Source organism: Choristoneura fumiferana, chromosome 4 (genome assembly GCF_025370935.1).
Source record: "Choristoneura fumiferana chromosome 4, NRCan_CFum_1, whole genome shotgun sequence".
NCBI classification, from domain to species: Eukaryota; Metazoa; Arthropoda; class Insecta; order Lepidoptera; family Tortricidae; genus Choristoneura; species Choristoneura fumiferana.
In genome coordinates this window covers 13,126,528-13,151,642 of record NC_133475.1, presented here as the reverse complement: position 1 = coordinate 13,151,642, position 25,115 = coordinate 13,126,528, and the positions used below count along the sequence as shown (strand labels likewise).

Genomic DNA, 25,115 nt, shown 5'->3' with positions numbered 1-25,115 from the left:
TTGGAATATGGAAGCATTTTTTGAAGTCGGTTAAAAACGCACAGAATACAATTCTGGCACTCGCCGGCCGCTGCCTCGGCACGCTAGCTTCGCTCGCTCGGCTCGTGCTTGTTTGGTCATATTTAAACCTAACACGCTCCTCCTCGCTATGCTCGTCGTCGCACCATAAAGTTTATGTTCAATTAATGATCAGGTTACAGGTTAGGTCAGGTTAAAGTTTTGTCCAGGTGCGAAGCACCTTATTCGCGGAGCTCCATCCGTCCTTAATTTTTCAGAACTTAACATGCAAATACAACGTAAATAGGCTGGAGATGATGAACATGGGCATTTTATCGTATGTATTTTGACCATTATGAAAAACATACTATATGATTTTTAATTGTTATTTCTTTCAACTATTATATATTCTGATTGTATACATTTTGAACATTACATTGTTAAGTTAATCATTTTAACTGTACGCATCAAAATACAACCAATATGAAAAACGTGCTTTATGAATTTTGATTGTTATTTATTTTAACCATTATATTTAATAATTTTCGGTATTTCAACTGTATGTATTTCAACCGTTATGTGTTTTAAATTTATACATTATAATACGTACCCCGTTTGAGCATAGAACTCTGTATTCAGCAGATACTGTAAATAAATCTCACTCGGGCGAAAAGATTCCCGTTTGATACGCAAAAAAGTCACAACGGTTGCTATAAAAAGCGATATTTTCTTCTCAACAAACTTATTCTGCTTGTGTGAAATAGTGGAGCGAATATCGAGATATTTAGGCTTGAACTTATCTCTAAATTTCCGGTCATTGAAGCGATGGGCAAGGCTTCGGGAAAATAATCGATACTAATACTGTCATTACTTTTGCTGTATGTAAGCATGTAATGAAGCTTTACAGCCTCTATGGTTGTGTGGGTCGCTTCAGGGTCGAATGCATTCTTCTTTATCAATAGGCGGAGTCCGGTCGTATTAATAACGGCTCGGGTTGTACGCAAGGTGAAATCGTTGGAAAAACGGTTGATCGCGACACAAAAGGGGCCCGCGATTGGGCGATTAGTGGGCATGTGTCCCGGATCAGTAGTCCTCGAGCCTTTTATCTTCGGTTGCCAGCATACGCACCACCAAATATAGGTACACATATTCGAATTATTATAGATTTGCTGTGAGTGTTAGTCATTGTTCCGAAACCAACTTGAAAACCACCTCCATGTACATTGTACGTAAACCATAACAGGTAGGTTAGTTTCATCTGTGTCTGGAACATGTAGTGGCAACCAAACAATCTTCTTGTATGAGATAGGACGCTAGATCGAACATTGGCAAACTAGGTTGTGGGCATGTGATATTGTTCCTGAATGCTTCTAAAGTGTGCATCCAAACCGGTCCCTAGATTTGCTTGCGATTCAATATTATTTTTTTAAACTTCTTTTAATTATAGCTTAGTTATTAGTTCGTTTTAATTTTATTAATATTTTTAAATTAGTCCAATTTTATTTATTGTGTTACTAAAATCCATTTGTAGCTACTTAAATAATCTTATTATTTAGTATACGCATATTACTTTGAAATTTGGATCTACCCCACAAAATGGTCTGAATTCATATAAAAATCTTATTAGTCTATTAATTATATTATTAGACAATTTACGATGCGTATTTTTTCTTTTGTCTATCAAACCAAAAAATATGAATATGTAGCCAGTTAAAGTTCCGCGTGAATTCACGCCGTGTGACACTTTTTAGCAATAACTTTTTACTTTGACGCGCTTTATCTTTTTAAAATTTTTGTTTAATTGATAAAAGAAAAAGTACGTTTCCAATCTTTCTGCTATCTAACTGACAGACAAAACAGGATAATATTTTTTGAATCTAGGATATTACCCAACTAATAATAAGATAAATATAAATGTCACCCGCGCACATCCGCGCTTAAAGCTGGGCTAAAGAGCCATATATTTATTTTTACAGCTCAGTCTGTAACAAATTTAATTGCATAAAGAAATGGATTATTGCACAGATTGTGGTTCAAAAAAGATTACGTTTCATGAACACGTGAGTTCAATAGAAGCGGGAGAGGCGAAAAAGTGCTTTAACCTCGATTATGAAAGGAAATGCACACGATAATACTTATTGTATTCTTCTTATTTTTTACTACTCGTAGCTCTGTCATCTGAATATTTTACATTAATAGTTTTAATTAAATCTGACGTTTCGTTTCCAGAATATTTTAAGTTCACGTGTAGAAAATGTTCATCCAAATGTTCTTTTAAGAACAAGAGAGTCACAACTACTACAACTTTGCAAGAAACCTATTCAAATGTTTATTATCTTTTATAGAGTGTCAAGTTACGATGGAAGGGAGTCGCGGCTTACGATGTTTTATTAAAATATAACGCTTGTTTTATGGTAATGAAATAGACGCTCGGTATCGCAGATAAAATTTCTTAATGCACTTGGCGGCCACAGATAGAATGGTTGACAGCCATTATTGCTTCTCCCCCGCGATATTGCTTACTGGATGGTGTTTTGTATCTTTGTGACTTGCCGTTATTAAAACAAAATGGCTATAAGGATAAAGTTATGCGGGCTCGCATTTCTTCCCGTATTTTGTGTATCTACCTTAAATACGTTTTAGAACGTTAAGAAAAAATCCGACTGATTTCCTTTAGTTCGTGATTGGCTTATCAGCTAATGAAATGTTACGCTGCTATATATACAGTCGTATATTGTATAAAAGTGAAGGAAGTATTAGCGCTACATGAAAATCCACTTACATGGCGGTTTTTCCGTATCAATATTGCCTTTGGAATGAGAACGTACCTCAGAGTAAATACAAAAGATTTGACAAAAATATAAATTTCAGGGATAGTACTTTCTTTTGTACAGTTTTAACTCGTGCCTGCCATGCTTGAGAATTATTGGTTTTGACCAAAATCTCTAGAGCCCCACTCAGTTACTCATAATTGTTGTTCTAAATTTCAAATTTAGCAATAGCTTTTGGTGGATGATATAAATATCGTTACGAAACATTAAGCAATTATGAGATTGTATGTGAAGCAGCAGGTAGAAATGTTATTTATTTTATGGAAAGAAAAATTAAGTCAAACATATACAGAACCCTCTTGTGCCCATCACGAGGTGTCTCGTAGCTTGCTTTTACAAATATTTATAACCTTTTTTTAACGTCTGCTGGGTCAACAGAATAAGTTTCGTCAATGCTCATCTTTTATTCCAAAAATATGTATTTTAATAATTCATCAAATCTTCGCCACAAGAAACCTCAATATTAAGCTAAGTCATAAAAAATCAAAATGAGAAAGAAAAGGACTTTAAATCTTTCCACAAAGATACGAGATAAGCAAAGTCGCCTTCATAAAACAGTAGGATATGAATCTGCCAGCCATAAAGAATATCGTAAAAGCATTTGCCCTCAACTTGTAGAAGAGTTTCAATTTGTGAGACAACTTGTGTAACGATTCACTCGAATCCACCGAACTTTGAAAGTTGTTTTACAAGTCATACATACCTATACAAAAGATAACTTCCTAGTGTTTTAGACCTCTTTGCATTTCTGAGAATGACGCGTAAATGGGTAGAGGTACCTGGGATCGTCAAGGGGACCATGAAAACGAAGCCTGAGAAAGACAAACATTGCTGAAAATACATTTTCTCGCAATTCCTGCTAGGGTTGACTTACGCGTATTACTTTCAACATATTGACCCAAGGCACATAAGGGCCTATAATGAAATATAATTTGATGAAGGCCTTTATATGAAGGCGCCAATTTCGCCACGTGTGGTTATCCAACAACACTTCTCGAATAATACCTGCCTCTTGCCGTAATTTCTTATTCATAAAATTCATTTTCACATTCGCTAGTAGCATCCGGCGACTAGATTGATTAATGACGGTACGCGCTTGTTCTCGCCCTTGCTTCTAATGAAAAGAAAGAAAAATCCCCGGAACAAGAGGACAAAGCCTAACACACAAAACAAACACAGAATCTTCCTGATATCATAAAAGAATAAATATATATGCTAATAAACTTATTTCACAACCATTCTCTGGCTGAATTTATGAACATTTAAGTATTAATAACCCCTACACCACTGCTGGACAGGAAATTAGACACGAATTTTTCCTATGCATACATATCTCAGGTTGCTTATTTCTACTATGCTACTTAAGCAGCAGCACTAGCTAGCTAGAAATAAGCAACCTGAGATATGTATGCATAGGAAAAATTCGTATCTAGATTCCTGTCCAGCAGTGGTGTTGGGGTTATAGCACGCAGCACGGTTTGCTGAGGACCTGGGTTCGATTCCCAGTGCTGGTCTCTTTTTCTGATTTTTCTGTGCATCCATGTCTCAGTTTGTATTTTCGATATGGTTTCACGGGATACCCGTAAAAGTAACAAATTTGGAGTTGAAATAAAAATACAAAAGACTCCAAAAAACCAATCATATTAATAGATACTCGTATCTCGTGGTAAAAATAAGCCATAGTTCGTGAAACTCGTACAAAGTTGTCTGGGTGGAAAAGTAGGTACTATCGAGCAATACGGCCGTTTCAATAAAGTTTATCGACGTTTGCTTCCACTAATTGTTAAACTTTCTAATGATAAGCCGAGCACTTTTAAATGAGCAAACGTTATTATCCGTTATTATCCGCGCTTGATACGTCGTTCCAAATACGAAAATTGTCGTCGGCGGCGAGCGAACGGTCCCTGCTGGTTCCGCACATTCAGATTTGCATGTAATTAAAACTTGCACAATTAAACACAGTCGAGAAGGAAAACACGGGAAAATTGAGATAAGATTAATTTTCTGACTAGTTCCTCGGAGGAGTTTGCGAGCTAACTTGGAGAGATAGCCGCTCCAAACGGTTTTGTACGCCCACCACGAATATTACTTTCGGTATTGTTCAGCCATTGTCTAACTGCGCCGTAGGGCTCCACACAAGCTCCGTGTATGGGTGAAGCTTATCAATATCAGTTCTCTTGATAAAAGTACACTACCCTTACATTTTTGAATTGGAGTAAATTTAGCATGAGTGAAGCAAAAATAAAAGAAAACATTAATTTGTTCAAATAACTGAGAAATTCTTATTGGACTTGTATACCACGGAAGAAAAGACAATTATTTTCCAAATGATTTCATCTTAATTGTTTGTTTAGTAATACAATCAGGGTGGGATTGTCGGTAATTACCCGACGGGACAGGTCGCGCGAAATAATGAGAGCTGTCATCGAACACTTCTCGTTAATCTCCGCGAGGAGGCAGAATGTTGCAACATGGGAGGGTCGGCGAAGCATTTGGGGAGTACGGGTATTTGTTATGAGCGTCAAGCGAAGTACCTACATAGAATGATTCCAAACATAGTAGGTTGAGATATTTCAAATCAGTATTTTTGGATAAAGCAATAATTTATGTATATTTCAGTCATTCATCTGACCAATTAGACCTTTTATCACTTGTTAGTTGCTGTTCCAGTAATTGAAAATACAAACTGAAATATAGATGCACAGAAAAAACAGAAAAATAAGACCATCACTGGGAATCGAACCCAGGTCCTCGGTAATCCGTACCGCGTGCTATACCGCTACACCACTGATGGTCAACGGTACCGACACGGATTTCCCTATGCATCTCATATCTCTGCTTGTGTTTCTTACTTAGTCACTTTAGCAGCGACGCTAGCGACATCTATGCCGTAAGCCCTCAAACTTTTTCGGCATTCCTTTGGAACTAACCGCTCACCCGGACAAGAGATATCGTTTCTAAGCAATCAAATTAAGATTGGTTTTTTGGAATCTTTTTGTATTTTTTATTTCAATTCCAAATTTTTACTTTTACGGTCATCCCGTAAAACCGAAATTGAAAATACAAACTGAAATATAGATGCACAGAAAAAACAGAAAAATAAGACCATCACTGGGAATCGAACTCAGGTCCTCGGTAATCCGTACCTCGTGCTATACCGCTACACCACTGATGGTCAACGGTACCGACACGAATTTCCCTATGCACCTCATTTCATATTTTTTGCATATTTTTTGGACAAACAGTTTACAAAATAGAGGGGGGGACGACACAATTTTTGCTACTTTGGATGCGATTATTTCCGGAAATCTTCACTTAATCAAAAAGTTTTTGAGAAACCTTACTATCTTTTCAAAAGAGCTGTCGTTCTAAGTGCCACACGTTGATGAGTTAATTTTTTTTTTCAATTTCTGTTACGTGTACGGAGTGCCCCCCCCCCCCTATAAATATTTATTTTTGTAATTTAACTATGAAACTAAATAGCGGCTTTGACAAGACATCTGTACTCCAAATTTCATTGATATACATCTTGTAGTTTTCGAGTAAAATGCCTGTGACATACGGATGGACGGACAGACAGACGGACTTGACGAAACTATAAGGGTTCCGTTTTTGCCATTTTGGCTCCGGAACCCTAAAAAGGTATTTCCTTACCGTAATATCGTATTTAAGGTAGTTCTCATAGCACAAACAATAAAAAAGTCCGAAAATCTTAATCTGTCTATGTCAATAACCTATAATAATAAAATGACCTATAATAATAATAATAATAAAATGACTCCAGACTCCATAAATTTTGCCTAAGAACAGGGCTCTGATAAGACTGCATATATAATTGATTGTTACTTTGAAATCTAATTAAATATAAAAGGATTAAATAGTGATAAGTACCTAGGTAGGTAGTAAGTAAACGTACGAGCCCTCGTCACTATCCCAATAGTTGTCATCTTTAATTTTATGTCGTTCGCAATCGATAAAGGTAGCAGGAGGGTGTCATATTATATTGGGCATCAGCGCGTGTCAAGCATTCGGACGTTTACCCTATTGAACATAAATTTAAGTATTTTAATGACACATTCAATATTTTGTTAAATCATCTCTCAAATTCTGCTGACAATATCCAATTAGTTAAGCTTTTCGCTCTTAAAATTAACGTTGCCTAATAATTACAGCGAGCAGAGTGTACGCAAGTTAATGAACGATCATGAATGTAATGCCGAATTTGATACACTCATTTTTTGTCGATATATGTACTGGTCAATTTGACCACGGTAATAGGGACAGGATTGATTGACCCGAAATTCAGTTTCTGTTTTCTGTTGAAAATGAAACTAAAACTTAATTTGAGGGCAAATCTAGTGCACTGTACCTATATTTTTTGTACTTGCATTTACTTTAGCTTTACCCGCGACCTTACGATAGCTAAGCTTATGCAAAATATGCGTGTTTATGCAGTTCCATGCATGCATGGTGTACGGTTGTGTTACACTGAAGATGAGCACTGGTTGAGTTCGAAACGCGCCAGTGTGGTGTGGTGGTGGTGATAGATGGGTTTGTGTGATTTGTGTGTGTTCTTACAGTGTGGGTGGAAGAACTGCATGAACACTCATATTTTGCATAAGCTTAGCTATCGTAAGGTCGCGGGTGAGCAAGGAAATTCTTTAAGTTCATTGATATGGACCTCCGCAAAGTAACGCCTGATTGAATAGATTATTCATGGAAGTGATTATTCGAAATATTCGTACTAAGATATTTCTTAAAATATTGAGTGTATTTTCTATTTCATATGGAATAACGGGTAGCCATAAGAAGTTACCTAACTAAATGAGCGATAGTTAGGCGGAGCCACCCTCCACATATCTGAGGCCGTATTGTGTAACGGTTCTGACACTCGCGGTCTCTATGAAATGACAGTTTTTTAATGCGAAAACTGTAATTTGATTGTGATCGCGAGTGCCAGAAACGTTACGCAATGTACCCTCTAATCACACCCGAACACCAGAAGAAACACGAACACAGTTTCGGTCCTATACATATATTCGGTCGATTTTCTGCTGAAACCAAAACTGAACCAAAATTCCAATTGAATTCGCTGAAATCGAACCCGAAACTTCAGTCGGACGCTAGAAGCTGACAGAGAAGAGTAGCTGCACGCTAAGCTTACGTTTGCGCCTACACGTTTGACCGATGCCGCAAGTCGTTCTCCCCAACCCTCTAAATAAACCGCATTCCGATGACTTCATCAGTATCTCCATAAATAAATGCAATGGAAATATAAATCCGACCAATCGATCTTCAACCCGAGCTGCCCGAGGCTCCTTCGTCAACCTACTTGTTTATTTATTACTTTATTACCCCACTCAACGTGGAGTGGCGGGAAGCGCCACAATGCGACTATGCGACCCCACTCTGATTGAATTTTAAACATACCCTGGCCACAACGCCATTACTTAAGTATCCTTAGAAACCTCCTTACTATTGACGCGTTGTTTTCGAAGAAATGAACAAAATGTTTATGGTGTATTATACGAGCTCCAAGAGGCAGACTAGAGAAGTCGTAACCGCGCAAAACTGGTCGTAACTTTTGAGGTAAGTACAATCAGTAAAATAAATATAATGAAGAGCCGAAGGTTACAGTTACGGCCAATGTTTGTTAAGCGTCTCCGATAGTAGGTATTGTAAGAACTTATCAATTATTGGACCCTGTTTCAGACTTGACTGCGAAAATTTGCTAATGGTTTGATCAAAGTTTTATAATTGAATTAATCCAGAAAATAATGTTCTATTCAAAAACTTCTATAGGTACATAATTTAACGAAAAGCCTTTATGTAAGAAGCTATCTACGTAAAGTGCCTGATTCGAGCTTTATCTTGGTGGCGCGCCGTGTGTGCAAGTTCTGCCGAAGCGTATTCCGCAAGTTAAAGTTCCAACTTCCACCTGATATTCCTGTAATTAGTAATTACAATGAACCCTACTTATTTATGTGAAGTTCACTAGCGCAATGGTACTAGTGTGCATCAAGTGGCATAAACGAAGGCTATTATAAATGATGCATGATGTTATATCGTTCCATGGTGTTTCGTTTCAAGTACATGTATGTGAATACTCTCCACATTTGACCGACAAATAAAATTAAGTACCACAAATGTTGAATGTGGCTTAATGTAGCTTGCAATATTAAACGTACGGGAATATTTGGTTTGGGGAAAAGGTACAAAATAATATTTCGAAATGCGACGCTTCGCTACCATCCTGACGTGGCCGTGGATAAAATTCTGTAAAGGTATTACTTTATGCTCAAAAGTAATCTTATAAAATTTATTCTTCAATTAGAATGAGCTATTGAATAAGATTGAGTAGGAATCGGAAGCGATGAAAGCGGGATCCGACGCCACGTTGCCTAATCAGAGTAACGAGCTCTGTCAGACGTCGAGTAGATTTAACAGTTGCTTTATTTGCTCTCCGGGAACTCGAGCTTACGTAATGCTACAGTATGTTTCGGTTAATTAAAATGAACAAATGTTCGGAAGATGGCCACACTGATTGTTTTGAATAAAATATGGAAGGCTTAATTTTCCACATTAGCTAGTACTACACGTAGTAGGTAATTATACCATAACTAGCCGTTGCCGTAAATCCGTTTGTGAAGAGTCCGCCTATCGCTATCCAGCGAGAACCTACGTTACGAGAACTACGTAGTTTTTCGAGATAAAGAAAGCTATCCTATGTCCTTTCCTTTAAAAACTATCATATTGTGTACTTTCGCATTTATAATAGTAAACGTGGCTGCTCAGTTGCCTCCGACTCCATCTACGATGAATTCGTTTGGTAATTTTCTGGGTCTGACCTTCCCAGGGTTAACTATCTCCATACCAAATTTCACCTAAACAATCGATTTAGCGACAAACACAGATAGACAGAGTTACGTTCGCATTTATAATATTAGTGAAGATACGTTTAGTACATCCTTTGCAATGTATTAATTTAATGATCTTTATTCCAAGCATCGCCGTCACGGTAATGTAGAGGTATAATGGGATTTTTATTATGTAGCCCGATTTCGGCCTGACAGCAAAGCCGATGTTATGTGATTGCAGTAGCAACTTTTGTGAATCCTTTAACAGCAAACCGATTTATGCTTGTTATGTTGGTACCTAACTGTCAATCTGACGCGTTCAGGACATCGCACCAAAACTTAGACTATCCTTCCTCTTTGCACCAAAATTGCAATTAGCGTTTAATTTTGTTTAATTATAATTATGCAAAACTTCGCCAAATTTAAAGCGTCGTTTATTTTAATTAAGTAGGGAAGTATAGCTACCCCAAGTATGATTTTGTCTTCAACACAGAATAAATATGAATTTAATTACTACAAAGTTAGTTCCAAGTTCCGCGGTGGGAAGAAAGATTTTGATACTTATTGAATAACAGCTCACGTTCGCAGTTGTTGGCACGATTCCATCAGCGCCCGCTTGAAATTGATAATTATGTTTTAGACGAAAAAAAATTATAGGAGTACCTGTAAGTACAGTATGTAAATAAACGGGTATGATTTCAAAGGTTTTTTTTTATCAAAACAAGTTAATTGTTTTTTATCAAACCAAATAATTGTTGTTTTTTTTTTTAGGAATCCGTGTCTCAGTTGACAAAAACGTATCCCTTGTAGGATCATTTTGTTGGCCGTTCGTCTGTCAAACAAAACCCTTTTTCTCAGATTTAGTACTTGCTACCCTTGAAAATCAGACCTAAAAGTGTACGCAATTAAAAGATACAGTCATTAAAAGAAGTGTTTCCATACAAATTGCCGTAACCGCAGAAGGACTGTTCCCGACTCATAATCGAGAGTTGAGACATTTGATTTTTATTCGTACAGGAAGAACGAAGAAATTACATACCTACGAGTAATACCAACGTAACATTTATTGACAAGTAAATTTCTAGGCACAAAACTTTCACTGATCGAGTCTGCCTCGCATTTGGTCGGTATTTTTTTGCAAACTTTAACTAGTACAACACGGGGTTCGAACCTAAAATAACAGAGTGCTGACACCTAAAGATTTTTTTTATGAAATTGGTGCTTTTCTTTCCAGTTGAACAATCTGCTATTACATATTCATAAATTTCGTGACGTACTTAAATACTATACTTATACTTATTATACCTACCTATGAGTAACGATTTGTCAACAAAACCTGCGTAACCGAGAAGACAGGTATTAAATCATGAAGGATTTGCGATAAATGACAACCTGTTAATTGGTCTTGCGTATTAATAATAATAATAATAAAACTCTTTATTGCCATAGTATAATACAATTGGATAAACAATAAGTCTACACCTTGACAATGGGTGCCGGTCTCAGCAAATGCTGGCTTTAATTTCCAGCACTGGTCTTCAGCCCGGACCCTTTGGCAGGGGTGGCCGTAACGAATACTAAGATATACTGAGCGGCAAAAAAATCTGGCCTTCAAATGTAGGTATGCAGAATCGGTAATTTTGTATGAAGGGAGGGCCAAATTTTGTGCCGCTGAGTATATTAAAAAGAATAGTAATGAAAAGAGAGAAAAAACCGGGCAAGTGCGAGTCGGACTCACGCACCGAGGGCTCCGTACACATTTTTAGGTATGTAACATTTAATCAAGAGGGGGACATCCTTGCCTTTGCTTCTCCAGAAGGTAAGCTATTGTGCTATTTGTATTGCGCTTATCAATGATGTATGAGATATTTGCAATGGGACTTTACGAACAAATGTAAGGTATAAGCTATAGTTATCTTTATAGCATTAACAGATTTTACATATGTATGACAATTCTAACTTCACCTATGGAAGTAATAAAATACAGACACGTGTCCTCCCGCGCATTGTCACATTCACTGTCAGGCAATTACCTACAACCTAATTGAAATCCACACGCGAAGCATTAAATAAAAGGGGTTTATTTATATGTATAAATGTAATTGTGAGCATACCTAATGGACTCAAATAAAAAATAATCTAATTAGGCCGCTGGCTTGCGCACACCAGGGTTAACATAGTTAACTGCGTAACTCAGAGTTAACTGCTAGCCCAGGTTATGAAAACTATCATCCGTAATACAAGGTTAATGACATTTTTTTAAACTCTAGCTCTAGACCGTGCAAGCGGCGCTGAAAGAGTACCTAACGTTACTGAATGACTGACAACTCATAGCCTAAATCACTGGAGCTAGAGACTTGAAACTCGGTTTACTCCTTGGAGATCAAAGAAGTTCACTAAGGAATTTTTCGTCATACTGAAAATAGAGAACTAACTAATGTTTTTTTACTTTTACTGGAGCGGAGCCGCGCCACATGGCAAAGCTAGTGTTTCGTAAAATAAATATGATAGTCGACAAGGACTTAGAAAGTCATTCTCCTGACTTTAATTTGAAACTTTTCCAGAAAGAAAAGTTACAAAAGGAAAGGTTTGCGCGCGGGGGCGGATTAAGAAAGGTTGTGAAGCTACGGCATGGGGAATAATGGAAATGAAAGTTCTAACAGGCTCGGCTTACTTAGATTGTGCGGCTTTCAGGAATCTTAAATCCGGATTAAACTAGACACGTTCAAACCACAACATAAATTTCCTCTCGGCACCCTGTGCTTATAACATACCTACGCGAGAACGTAGTACCAAAAAAAGGCTTATCAATTTTAGCAAAAATCTTAGCTTCGTTGCGCGGCGTCGATATCAGGCTCAACTGAACTGCCAGCTTTTGAATTTGTTTTTAGTATATTATTTATTGACTAAAGGATAATACATTTTTCATACATGGCTAAAATAAAAAAAAGGAAACAAAGTAAATAAAAACTACATAAATATAACCTAACTATAGTATATTGTAATGTTTATTTAGTACAATATGTACTAGACATAGCCTTACTTCATCATTGCATACATACATAGTGGTACTTTAGAACCAGAAATCCGTAGAAAAATAATATACCCAAAAATGCATACATAATTTTTCGATATTGTGGCAACAGTGCCGACAAGCATAACTCAATAAATTATAAAATCAATACATTTTTATCTTAAAATTATTTGTTAAAGATCATTAATTGGTATCCAAAAAATTGGGGATTTGTATTTTAGTCAATTCACACACAATACATTGAACATGCTTTGAAAATAACCATACTTACTTAATTACGAAAATAGTTAATATTGAACATACAGTTTCCTATATTTTCACTATATACGTGTCTGTCTGTCCTTAGCTTAAAATAAATTCCTGCTCTCAATTACAGTTATAATATTTTACCAATTGCAAAAATTGGCCCATTGTTAATACGTTATACCTAAGTGAGGCAGAGCGCTTCACTTTATACTTCAACAAAGCAGCGGCACAAAATTTGACCCACTCTACATAGAAAATTACCTATTACTAGCATACATTTGAGGACCAGACTTTTTGCCGCTCAGTATATTATTTATCATAGACGGAATCCGATACTGCACATGGCCGTACGACAATCTGACTTAAAAAAACCAGCCAAGTGCGAGCCACGTGTAGAGTCACGCGCAGTGTAGGATTCCGTACTGATATGTGGCAAATATTATCCGCTCTGATCTGAATCCATCGGCCATCAGTCCTGCGAGTAATGGGCCCCGACCACTGCCACTTCAGGTTCGCAATGCTTTGGGCTATGTCTGTAACCTTAGTTGTTCTACTGCGGATATCATCATTTCTGATTCTATCCCACAGACAAACCCCGAGCATAGCTCTCTCCATAGCCTCTGAGTGACATTGAGCTTCCTCATGAGGCCCATCGTTAGCGACCACACAGTGTTTAATTAATCGGTTGTTAAGGTTTCAGTCCCACCCTCAAAACTTTTACGGAACGAAATATCTTTTTCATCACACTTGCTCGTCAATGATGTTATTCCATGCCTGTACACTAAATGACAATGGCCTCAATTGTTCCCGTGGGAATTATGGATTTACGTATAATTTTTCTTCTCAAGGGAGTTATGACTTTAATTTTAAAAAGTAAGTAAGTACGTAATTTCAGACTAAAGAGGTTTCAAGTCAGCCAACGTTTTATTTACATCTTTAAAACTTAGCTAGGTATAACCCAATTTTACACCATAAAAAAAATTTCACGCATCATGAAACTTATATTAAATTGTTTTGCAATAATTTTATTATAGTAAATATTTTTTTATCATGTTGGAATAATTAGCTTAGCATTATCCATGGTAGACGACTCGAAAAAAGTGACAGGTGGGCTACTACGCAATTCGAAAATAGAAGTTCGTATCGATTTGCTGACGCAAATATTATTTAATACGAGAGTGAGAGGGACGGGACAATACGAACTTTGATTTTCGAATTTTGTTGTAGCCTGTTGGCGGGTAGCCATTATTTTATTCATTTTTGTTTTTCTACCGTCTTTCTTTTGCCGAACTGTGTTTTCCGAAGTGTTTAGACACAAAATAATTTCATTTTTTTTTTTTTTTTCTAGCAATGTGATGAAAATCATTGTGTGTATCACGGGCCGTAAGGGGATTACAATCCCCTACTTACGCCCCTTAATGCATAATGTACTATAGTATTATAATAAAGCGGAGAGTGCATTTTGTTCACAAAATAAATATTCTTGGAAAATTTTCTACAAAATGTAATATTTTCAAAACTCTGTAGATTGGATGTCGGTGTAATGAAGCAGAATAATATTTAGCTTTAATAAGTGGCAATGCTTTTTAAAAATAGCAATTGGTGTCTGTTTCGGAACAAAATTGTACATTCAGAGCTCCGCTAATGAGTTCGCTGAGGGGGGTTGAGTTGTGGCACAAGGCGCAGGACTGCGGGGGGGGGGGAGGGCGACGGGCGGGGGCTGTCTCCGCGGGCTATATTTTACGTTTAATTGACGCGCAGCTGTCACTTAATGAGACGTAGATTTTTTAAATTTTAACTCTTACTTTATTTGGTTTTCGTTAAAGTGAGAATCCTACTTGTTACTCTCCTAAGCTGCGTAGGTATGTACGCATAGATGCCTTATTTGGATTAACCAGGATTACCTCCGTTTGAAACTTCCTAACTCATATTATGTAGATTTCCGTAATTATCTAACGATATTCAAAAAATCAGTTCGGGACACTGATTCTTTTTAAGTAAACAGACGTCGCTAAACCCTCAAAGGGTCCAATTGGAATGTCACTTATCAGCCCCCGTGTATTCGCTCGCCCATTTGCTTGCTCAGCGGATGTCTCTTTACCATTTCCTTGTACCTTATATTTGGGAATTTATGGTTATGAAATTAAAGAGAATCATAAACTCGTACCGACTTATGAAAAATGCCAAATGGCCAGTCTTTTAAGATTAATATCGACTTGTTTACTCCACTAAGCTTTTTTAATTGTGCATTAAATATTCAAGTGCACAGATTTTACAAGCGTTGAGCATAGTAATGTGCAATCTTGAATTTAAGATTAGTATTGCGAGAGGTTTTTACGGCAAGAACGGCCACTGGTCCGCATTCATGTTTTTAACGCCAGCGCACTAAAAGTAAAGATTTCGGTACAAACGACACTTACCCGGTTTTACGATTACATAAAACTGGATTGTGAAATATGGAAGAAGATAACTAAATTATAATAGGACATAAAAATGTAATCTGATTCCTAGTGGCCCCTGATCGATGTTTAATCTCCACCTGGCACCGCCTGGGCCACAATGACAGTCATTTTCTCGAAAGCAAATTTTCCCAACTTTTCTCCTCAGATTAATCCCTATTCGGACGTTTAATATTTTCCAATTACTTCTTTATCATCACTTTTCGCAGCCGTCTATTATTATAATGGCGTATTCTATAGGTATTACACGAGGGTCCATGATTTGAAATACTATGTTGACTCGAATTCGTGTCTATACGTTCATCAACACTGAAGAAGCAAAGATTAATTTCACTTTTTTTATTCATTTTACTAAATTTGAAGTATACCAGAGAACCTGAATAATTTTTCGACTTCAGTTGATTTGGTGCGAGTGGTTCGGGTACGATCAGGATCCTCCGATTTCTTTTAAACTACAGCAATGAGCTTACTCTCGTGCCTGATACTAGTAATTTTTGCCTCATAACAAAAGTCTCGGAGGTAATAAGTAAGTTTTATTTTGCTTTGTTGTACAATTCGTTATATTATTCAAAGAGGAAGTCTGAGGAGGTTGCCAAGTAATTTGGCAGGGCGGCGCGACGCTTCGCAGATAGAGCGTTATTTACAGCGGCTATTGGAGCCGGGGGTGTATCGTAACTTCTGCTTAAATACCTTGTTATGGTCCTAGCCTGCCCTGCGTTACCCGTCACGTGTCGAAAAAATCTTTGAATTCCCTATCGACGGCCTTGCAGTTGTTTGTAAGACAACCCACCGCGTCCGCTTCCCTTTAATACAGCTGGAAATCACGAGCTTTTGGTCTGAGTTAAAAATGCGGGCAGTTTTTATACACTTTGTACAAAAACTTATTTGTATTTAACACCGAGAAATTATAATTTATTGGATTTTTAGGGTTCCGTAGTCAACTAGGAATCCTTAGTTTCGCCATGTCTGTCCGTCTGTCTGTCTTTCTGTCCGTCCGCGGCTAAGCTTAGAGACCGTTAGATACTTGAAAGCCGTAATTGGCATGAATGTACATATCAGTCACGCCGACCGTGGTAAAATAAAGAATAAAAATATTTTTTTAAGGTAAGTACCTACCTCTTATAGAAATGTAAAGTGGGGATGTTTTTTTTCTCGGCTAAACTATATCCGTTTGCGAAATATTCCTTTAAAGTGCAAATTTTTATTTAATGTGGAAAAAAAAAAACAGGATGTTAGTAAGTATATCTACAAGGAAAATTATAACGGCTAAGATTGGTTGAGAATTATGTTAGTGTAGTGCAGTTTAAGCGTAAATAGCACCCTAAGGTATAAAACTATAAGGTATAAATATAAGGTAGAAATGTTTTTTTTTCTTAAAGAACAATCCTAAGAACATTCCTATTATCCAGACTAAAATATATTATATGAGCACCTTGTGAACGTGTGCTTGAATAATGCATGCCCATATTTTACTTTTTGGTAAGTAATTTAAATCCAGGCTGAAATAGATTTCTCAAACCTCATTTACGGGCAGAAATTGTTTAGTCAGGGATACCAAATAGATAATTGCAATGAATTGAATCAATATTCAGGCGTTTCTTTGCGAATGTTCATATATATGGACTAAAACCTTTTACCTTGTTATTACACTGCCAAATGTATAAGATATACGTGTGAATTCATGCTGAAAGCCCGCCCTCCTCCATTTCAACATAAATCAACACATATGAAACACATTACTGTCACAAAATTCACACGAAGTGCTAACGCATTTCAAACTCTATACGAAAATATAATTAGTACAGAAAAGTTCCTAAACAAAACGAACTACGTGCTGACCTAATAATAAATATTAACCCGGTCAAAATTATAGACTAGCAAAAATGTGAAATTTATTTTGAAAATATAACAAAAAGAAGTAAACCTTATGTTGATGAATAATACCTGCCTACAGTTAAATCCCTAAATAGAAACTCGTAATTTGTTGTCAACAATAGGCGCCCCCGCACATATATTTCGTTCAGTTTGACATCCAATTCTTTCTTCCATTGTTGTCCGCCGTTGTCTATGGCGCTATCGATATAGTTCCAGGAAGATTAAACCGGTGGTTATTTATTTGAGATATTGCTCTTAAGATTCAGCAATTGGTCTCTCGAGAAATACTATGTATCTATACACGATGGAGTTTAATACTTAGGTACTGTAGGAACTAGGCTGTATACCGCTGGCAGGTGGTAAAACTGACCACCTGGCAGGTTAGATTAATCTAGTTTTATATAAACTGATAGGTTTTTTTATATTATGTTTCTAGAATATAACTTTAAAACAGTTTGACAGCGGTATACATGCCGGAGCGCAGATTGCTCCCGATAGCCTAAGCGGCTGGTGCTATGCTATGTAAATGTATTTTTAAGTTCTGAAATAAATCCAAATGATTGAAGAAGTTGTTTATTTTGAACTAAGTTTAAAGTCACGCGCGTTGATCCCCAGTACCTAAGCTCTTACCTAGTTACAGTCCCCACAAGTGGTGGAGTTAGGCGCGGTCGGTGTACTTTTTATGTTTTAGCTATCGCTTCAGAGGACGACGGAGTACCGCAGCGATTTCAGCGGTCTATGGACAATTGTTAAGAAAAGACGAGCTTTGATGACAAAAAAGCGCATGAAAAGTGAAGCAATTTGGTAAATGTATCGATTTTTGAGGAAGCAACTGTGAGTTATTTTATTTTTTCCTCTATCGCAGTGTTTAATAGAATTTGCGGGCAGATAAATTTTATTACGCAGAAGAAAAGAAGATGGCGGAAAAATTCGCAGGATATTCGGATGTGGACGATTTTATCCACCAATTTGAAACTATTGCGATCATAAAGAATTGGTCCGCAGATCAGAAGCGAGTAGCGATCGCACTCTACTTAGAAGGGCCTGCGTTGTCCTGGTACAAGGCCAATTTCACGACGTTGGAGTCGTATGATTTAATAAAGAAGGGATTAATAGAACAATTCCCATCGCAAGAAGACTATGCCCAGTCTTTTTATTATAGAAAGCAGGAGCCGAAAGAACCGCTACTATCATTTTATTATGACCTAGAGAAATTAGCGTTGAAAGCAGGGATCACTGAAGATGGCAGATTTATCAAGCATTTTATTAAGTCTATCAATTCGCAATGGCAAGCACATTTAGCGTCCAGATTATTCGCGTCAAAAGATGAGCTAAGGAAAACGATTCTTCAATTGTGTGATGTATTTAATACAGAGTTGAACATGAAAACACAGAAAGTGGAGCTGCCGATCAATGTTTCAAAAGATCAGCAACTTTCGTGGGAGCGAGGAGACGCTCCACCTCTCGGATGCACGCCGCGTTCTGAATATAACACGCCGCAAACGCCGCCAGCAACGGTAGTCCCACAAGAACCTCAGCAGGGAACATCTCGCACGCCATACGGAAGGTATAATTTGAGGCCGCGCCAGCTACAGCCAATGCCGCAGCAGCGTCAATGGTATCAAGGCCACACGGCGGGTGCGAGTCCATCGCCAGCGGCATATCAGCAGCGTCAGGGATACCAAAGCAATGCAGCAGCCCCGTCGACTTCGTATCAGCAGCGGCGCCCGTATTACGGCAACTCAACTTATAGGGGGAACCCAAATGCGAATCCACGTCGGTAGAACGCCGGGGGAATCAGGCGTGGACATCATCATCTCCGGTGTCGGAAACTTATAATGTATATAGTAATGCTAGTAATAAAGAACGTAGAGCCCCATTTATTAATGTAGTTGCAAATAATGTAGTATGTGATGCATTGGTGGATTCCGGGGCTTCTCTTTCAGTTATTTCAGATTTTTTAGCAGAAAAATTACAATTGAAAGTCGATGAGACTCCAAATTTCCCGCTTCGAGCAGTCGGAGGTACCCGTATCGGTATCCAGGCATCAGCCAATGTGTCATTGGAAATCAGGAATAATTGTTTTCAAACAAGGCTGCTTGTCGTGCATGACGATTCAGAATTATTAATTTTAGGCCAAGATTTCTTAGCGGAGCATGCCGCGATAATTGATTTTTCCGTAGCGAATTTAATTTTAAATAATTCATTGACAATCCCATTCAATTCAATGTCTGATGTCACACAAAGAAAAATAAATTTTTCTATTCAGCCAGTATCGGAAACTTCAAATAAAACAACACTAAAAGGTTCCGAATACTTGTATTTTGTGGATTTATTGAAAAACAATGAAAAACATTTATTTTCAGCAATTGAAGAGAAAAAAGTAGAATTTAATGTTAATAAGGCATTACCAGAACAATTTAAACAAGAATTGAATGAGATGTTGATAAGTTTTAGGGACACTTTTTCTTTTGCAGCAGGAGAATTAGGTTGTTATAAAGATTCATTGATTGAATTGAAGACAACTGATGAAGAAGCGGTACACAAAGTTCCTTATCGAGTTTCGCCGAAACAGCGAGAAGTCATAGAGGAGCAAGTGGAAGAAATGTTGAAGTATGGGATTATTCAGGAGTCGAACAGCCCTTATGCTTCACCAGTTGTGTTGGTGGATAAACCAGAAGGACCCCCAAGGTTCTGTATTGATTATAGAGCACTGAATAAGAAAATAAAGAGTGATTCGTATCCCATCCCAAGGGTGGATGATTTATTGAGCTGCCTACAAGGGGCACAATATTTTGCAGATCTGGATATGAATTCCGGATATTGGCAATTAGCCATAGGCGAAGGCAAGGAGAAAACGGCCTTCGTGACGCATTCCGGGTTGTATGAATTCAATGTACTGCCGTTTGGATTGAAAATCAGCCAAGCAGTATTTCAAAGAGTAATGGATAAGGTGCTCGCAGGAATGAAGTACCGTAATGTCATTGTATATGTGGATAATATTCTAGTATATGGAAATACATTTCAAGAATTTGTGGGAGCGTTACGAGAAGTCTTGTTGCGGTTTAGAAAAGCAAATTTAACCCTTAAGCCGTCCAAGTGTAAATTTGGGTATCAAAAAGTGACAGTTTTGGGACATGAAGTCTCAGCTGAAGGAATTGGGCCCGATACCAAGAAGGTGGAAGCAATTAAAAATATGAATCCACCGAGTAACCTAAAAGAAGTTCGTGCGGTAGTAGGGTTATTTTCCTATTATAGAAAATTTGTCGAAAACTTTGCAAAAGTGGCACTTCCATTAACCCGTTTATTAAAGAAGGAGAAGAAATTTATTTGGTCAATTGAGGCGCAAAAGGCGTTCGAAGAATTGAAAAATCAGATTACTACTGCACCGATTTTGGGTTATTATTCCGCAGATGAAGGGTTAACAACTCGATTATTCGTGGATAGCAGTGGATATGCTATTGGAGCTTGTCTGATGCAAGGAAAGGAAGAATTGAAACCAATTGCCTACGCTTCAAGGAAGTTAAGTGAAGCGGAACAAAAATACTCTGTAACCGAAAAAGAATGTTTGGCGCTCATATGGGCCTTAACTTATTTTAAAGTTATTTATGGGGACTTAAATTTCAGGTAATTACGGACCATCGAGCATTGGTATGGTTAAAAAGTAAGCGTGATATGAATGGACGCTTAGCAAGGTGGGCCTTGTCGGTACAAGGTTGGAATTTCGATATCGTATATTGTCAAGGAAAAGATTTTTGAGCAGGAATCCACTACTTGAGGAGCCGGAAGGAAAGATAGAACGCGTTCCAGAACAAGAAGACGGATTAAAATTATACGCGATTAGTTTGATAGATTTTCAAACAAAGCAAGAAGCAGATGCATTTTGCAGCCCCATAATTAATCGATTACGAAATGAACAGATTATTAATTATCGTGGTTTTTTTTTACAGAGAGGATTATTGTATAAGCAAACCCGGGTCGAACAATCTATGGTGAATTTGTTGGTTATACCTAACGCTTTGTTCACAGTTTGTATGGAGGAATTACATGACGATCCATGGACCGGTGGACATTTGGGTCTATATAAAACCTATGCAAAGTTCAAGCTCAGATACTTTATGGTCGGAGCGGAAAAAAAAGTAGAAGCATACGTCAAGTCATGTCAGAAGTGTCAAGAGAGGAATTTGCACAAGACTATCGCACCGCTAATGCCAATTCCAGTTTCCGAAATATTTGAAAGAGTGGGTGTGGATGTTCTTGGCCCGTTTCGCAGATCCGACCGAGGAAATAGATACATAATCGTATCGGTAGAGTATCTTTCGAAATACCTCGTGTGCAAGCCCGTTCCCAGAGTCACGGCAGAAGTGATACAAGAGTTCCTCGTGACGGAAATACTGTGCAGATATGGAGGCGTAAAAGAAATATTGGCAGACCGTGGAACAGTGTTTACGGCACGTTTGGTACACGACACGGTGCAACAGTTCGGCGCTAGGATGGTGCATACTACAGCTTTCAATCCAAAGTGCAACGGATTAGTCGAAAAAGCGAATAACACATTATTGGCCATGATGGCTAAATATATCGAAGACCGGCAGTCAGTGTGGTGTTCTGTGTTACCGTTGGTGACCTTTGCATATAATTCGAGTAAGCACAGAACGACAGGAGTGTCGCCTTACAGAGTTTTGTTTGGTAGGGAACCTTTGTGTGCCACGGATATTGCATTGAGTATTAATTGTGTAAATGTTTCAGAATCAGTTCGCGTCAAATGCGACAGGCAGGCAGCCTTGGTTGAGACAATAAGGCAGCGTATAGGACGAGTCCAGGCAAAACAGAAGGCAGTGTATGACAGGAAGGCTAAGGCAGTTTCATTCGAGCCAGGAGATCTGGTAATGTTATTTTGCCCCAAAAGGGTCACTGATAAGTCTATTAAATTATCGAGATTGTTTAAGGGGCCTTATAGGGTGATAAGGCGAGTCAGTAGGGTTAATTATGTTATTCGTAGATTGGGGCTTCGTCGATCAGGAAAGCAGGACTTAGTGAATGTGAATAGACTGAAGAAGTTTTTTAGTAGGGAAAGTTTATAGATAGTAGTGTGAAGTTTAGGTTAGTTTAGTTAGTTAGGTTATTTTGATTTAATAATATTTAATTTAATTTACTTTCCTTTTATGCTATTAATGATATAATGAAATTATATGACTAATGTGTGTTGTAATATTACTATGTGACTAATATATGTTTTTTTTTGTGTGGTTTTCATATTGGGAGATCAATTAATTAAATGCAGAAATGAGATGGCAATCTGCAGCAGCCATGCAGTGGCTGATGAAAACTGATGGCAGCTCCCAGCTGCTCTTATCAAAACTGATGTCTGACGACATCGCTGGAGCACCAAATAACAATAACTATAACTTTTATTTACATTTTGAAATTAATTTAATTGTTTACATATTCAACTTCACGAATATGAGATTGCCTGTTCATACATCTCCCAATGTGAACTGTAATCATATATGATGTGAATTTCTATATATAAAGAATGAGTAGTTTTAGTTTATCTCAGCATGTGGGAGTACTTCATACCTTCATGTGTTCAATATGCCCAGAAATATGTGGTGTTAATTGATGGTGTATATAATGTTTGATTTTCTGTGCCTTTCAATAGTTTTCAAGCAACAGAAGTTCACACAGCTAACTGGGATCGCCGATGGAGCTTGCCCAGGGGTCCACACTTGGATCCATGGCTGTGAAATAAGAAAAAGATGGAAAACTTGGAGCTATGGCTGAGAAATAAGAATAAGATGGAACACTGAGGCCATGGCTGTGAAATAAGAATAAGATGGAAACCCAGCGGCTATTGCTGTCGTTGTTGAACGGCAACTCTGCTCGGGGTGCTGAGAAACAAGAACTTGAACACCAGGGCCAAGCCATGAAGCCCCCCACTGCTGAAGAAATATATGAAAATATTTAATTTGAATTTACTTGATCCTGTGGTTTTTCAATAAATGATTTGAATTTTTGGTCTTTAGAAACAAAAAAAAAGTAGATAGTGGTACAGGTAAATCGATGTGCATCGGTATTTTAGGTGAGCACATTGATCTTGGTAACCATGAGCTGGATGAAAGCTCAGGTGCACCTCATGGAGGGCCTGGGTTTGCATGCATCTCATCTATTCCGGTAATAGATGGAATGTTATGGCAGTTACCGCTGTCCTAATGCTCTGTCTAGGAATAGATACAAGTGGGTCTTGTTGGCAGCAACTGCTGTTAAAGCGGATGCTGACAGCATAGACGTTATGCTAGCAACATTTGCTAGTAGAGCGGATGTTGGCAGCATGCACAGATTATGCTAGCAACATATGCGAGTGTGCAGATGTTGGCAGTATGATATTCTTGCCATGAGGCACCGTTGTCTAGTGGCATTATGGCCAAAGAGTAAATGTGACACGGGTGTTTCAGAAGCAAGAATGACGTGTCGGGTTGCACAGGCAATGTCACGCGTCTTTAGTAGCTAGGCTTTTTACTGAAAAGGCGCCGTACCTTTTTTGTTACGGGGTTTTTTGGACGGCGAAGTCCCATCCTTGATTTGAAAATTTTGAAATATATAAACCTATTTATGATTGTAATAACATAGACTAGAGTTTCATGAAAAGGATGTGACTAGTCTTTAGCAAAGACCCTTTTCTGTCTGTAATGTCCCCGTTAGGTAGGGCCGTAGAGTAGGTCCCCACCTCTGTGAGGAAGGAGGGATATGTAGGAACTAGGCTGTATACCGCTGGCAGGTGGTAAAACTGACCACCTGGCAGGTTAGATTAATCTAGTTTTATATAAACTGATAGGTTTTTTTATATTATGTTTCTAGAATATAACTTTAAAAACAGTTTGACAGCGGTATACATGCCGGAGCGCAGATTGCTCCCGATAGCCTAAGCGGCTGGTGCTATGCTATGTAAATGTATTTTTAAGTTCTGAAATAAATCCAAATGATTGAAGAAGTTGTTTATTTTGAACTAAGTTTAAAGTCACGCGCGTTGATCCCCAGTACCTAAGCTCTTACCTAGTTACAGTCCCCACAGTACCTTAGGTTACCTACTACTCGTATTGTAGTAGGTACATTGTGTATTTATTTAAAAGAAGAAAATGTTATACACCAATAAAATCTTGAGACGTAATTCATACAGGAACTGAATTCTTACTTATGAGTCACAACTGAAGGTATATGGGGAGGCCTACGTCCAACAGTGGACGTCCTACTGATGATGATGATGATCCACTTTTTAATTGACACACTACTAGTTCAGACTGAGCGTTGCATTTTAATTAACACACTACTAGTTCAAACTGCGTTTCATTTTAATTGACACACTACTAGTTCAGACTGCGTTTATTTTACTTGACACATTCTAGTTCAGACTGCGTTTCATTTCTCAGTTCTTCATCAGCGCATTAGTATCATCAATTCCAATTTTATCATCTCTGTCACACGCGAACCTGCCACGCTTTGATGAAATAATCCGCTAAAACATTAAATCTCTTCCACGTAATACAGTTTAAACATCATTAAGTATACCGCATACATAAACAACCGGAGTAATTGACTTGGTAAGTGTTTGGTTAAATAGTGTGATCACTTAACGGCCAATTAGGTGCATGAAAGGATCCCCAAAGGCGCCTTACCAAATTTACCACTGCCGAGTAATATTTGTGCACGTAATAAACGCGGACGGCATACGCGGGCTAAATGTCTCGTTATGTATTCATACACACAGAATTGTTTCCAGTAGCACATAGCCACAGTGAGCAGATTAATCGCGATAAGA

General features: G+C 37.9%; 1 protein-coding gene across 1 annotated transcript; it reads left to right on the top strand.

Moving 5' to 3' along the window:
- Positions 1-5,556: 5,556 nt before the first annotated feature.
- Positions 5,557-20,812, top strand: LOC141427492 (uncharacterized). The gene is made up of 2 exons (XM_074086999.1): positions 5,557-5,628; positions 17,622-20,812. Exon 2 carries the CDS (start codon positions 18,217-18,219, stop codon positions 19,081-19,083), a length of 867 nt encoding a protein of 288 aa, XP_073943100.1. The 5' UTR covers positions 5,557-5,628; positions 17,622-18,216; the 3' UTR covers positions 19,084-20,812.
- The last annotated feature ends 4,303 nt before the right edge of the window (positions 20,813-25,115 follow it).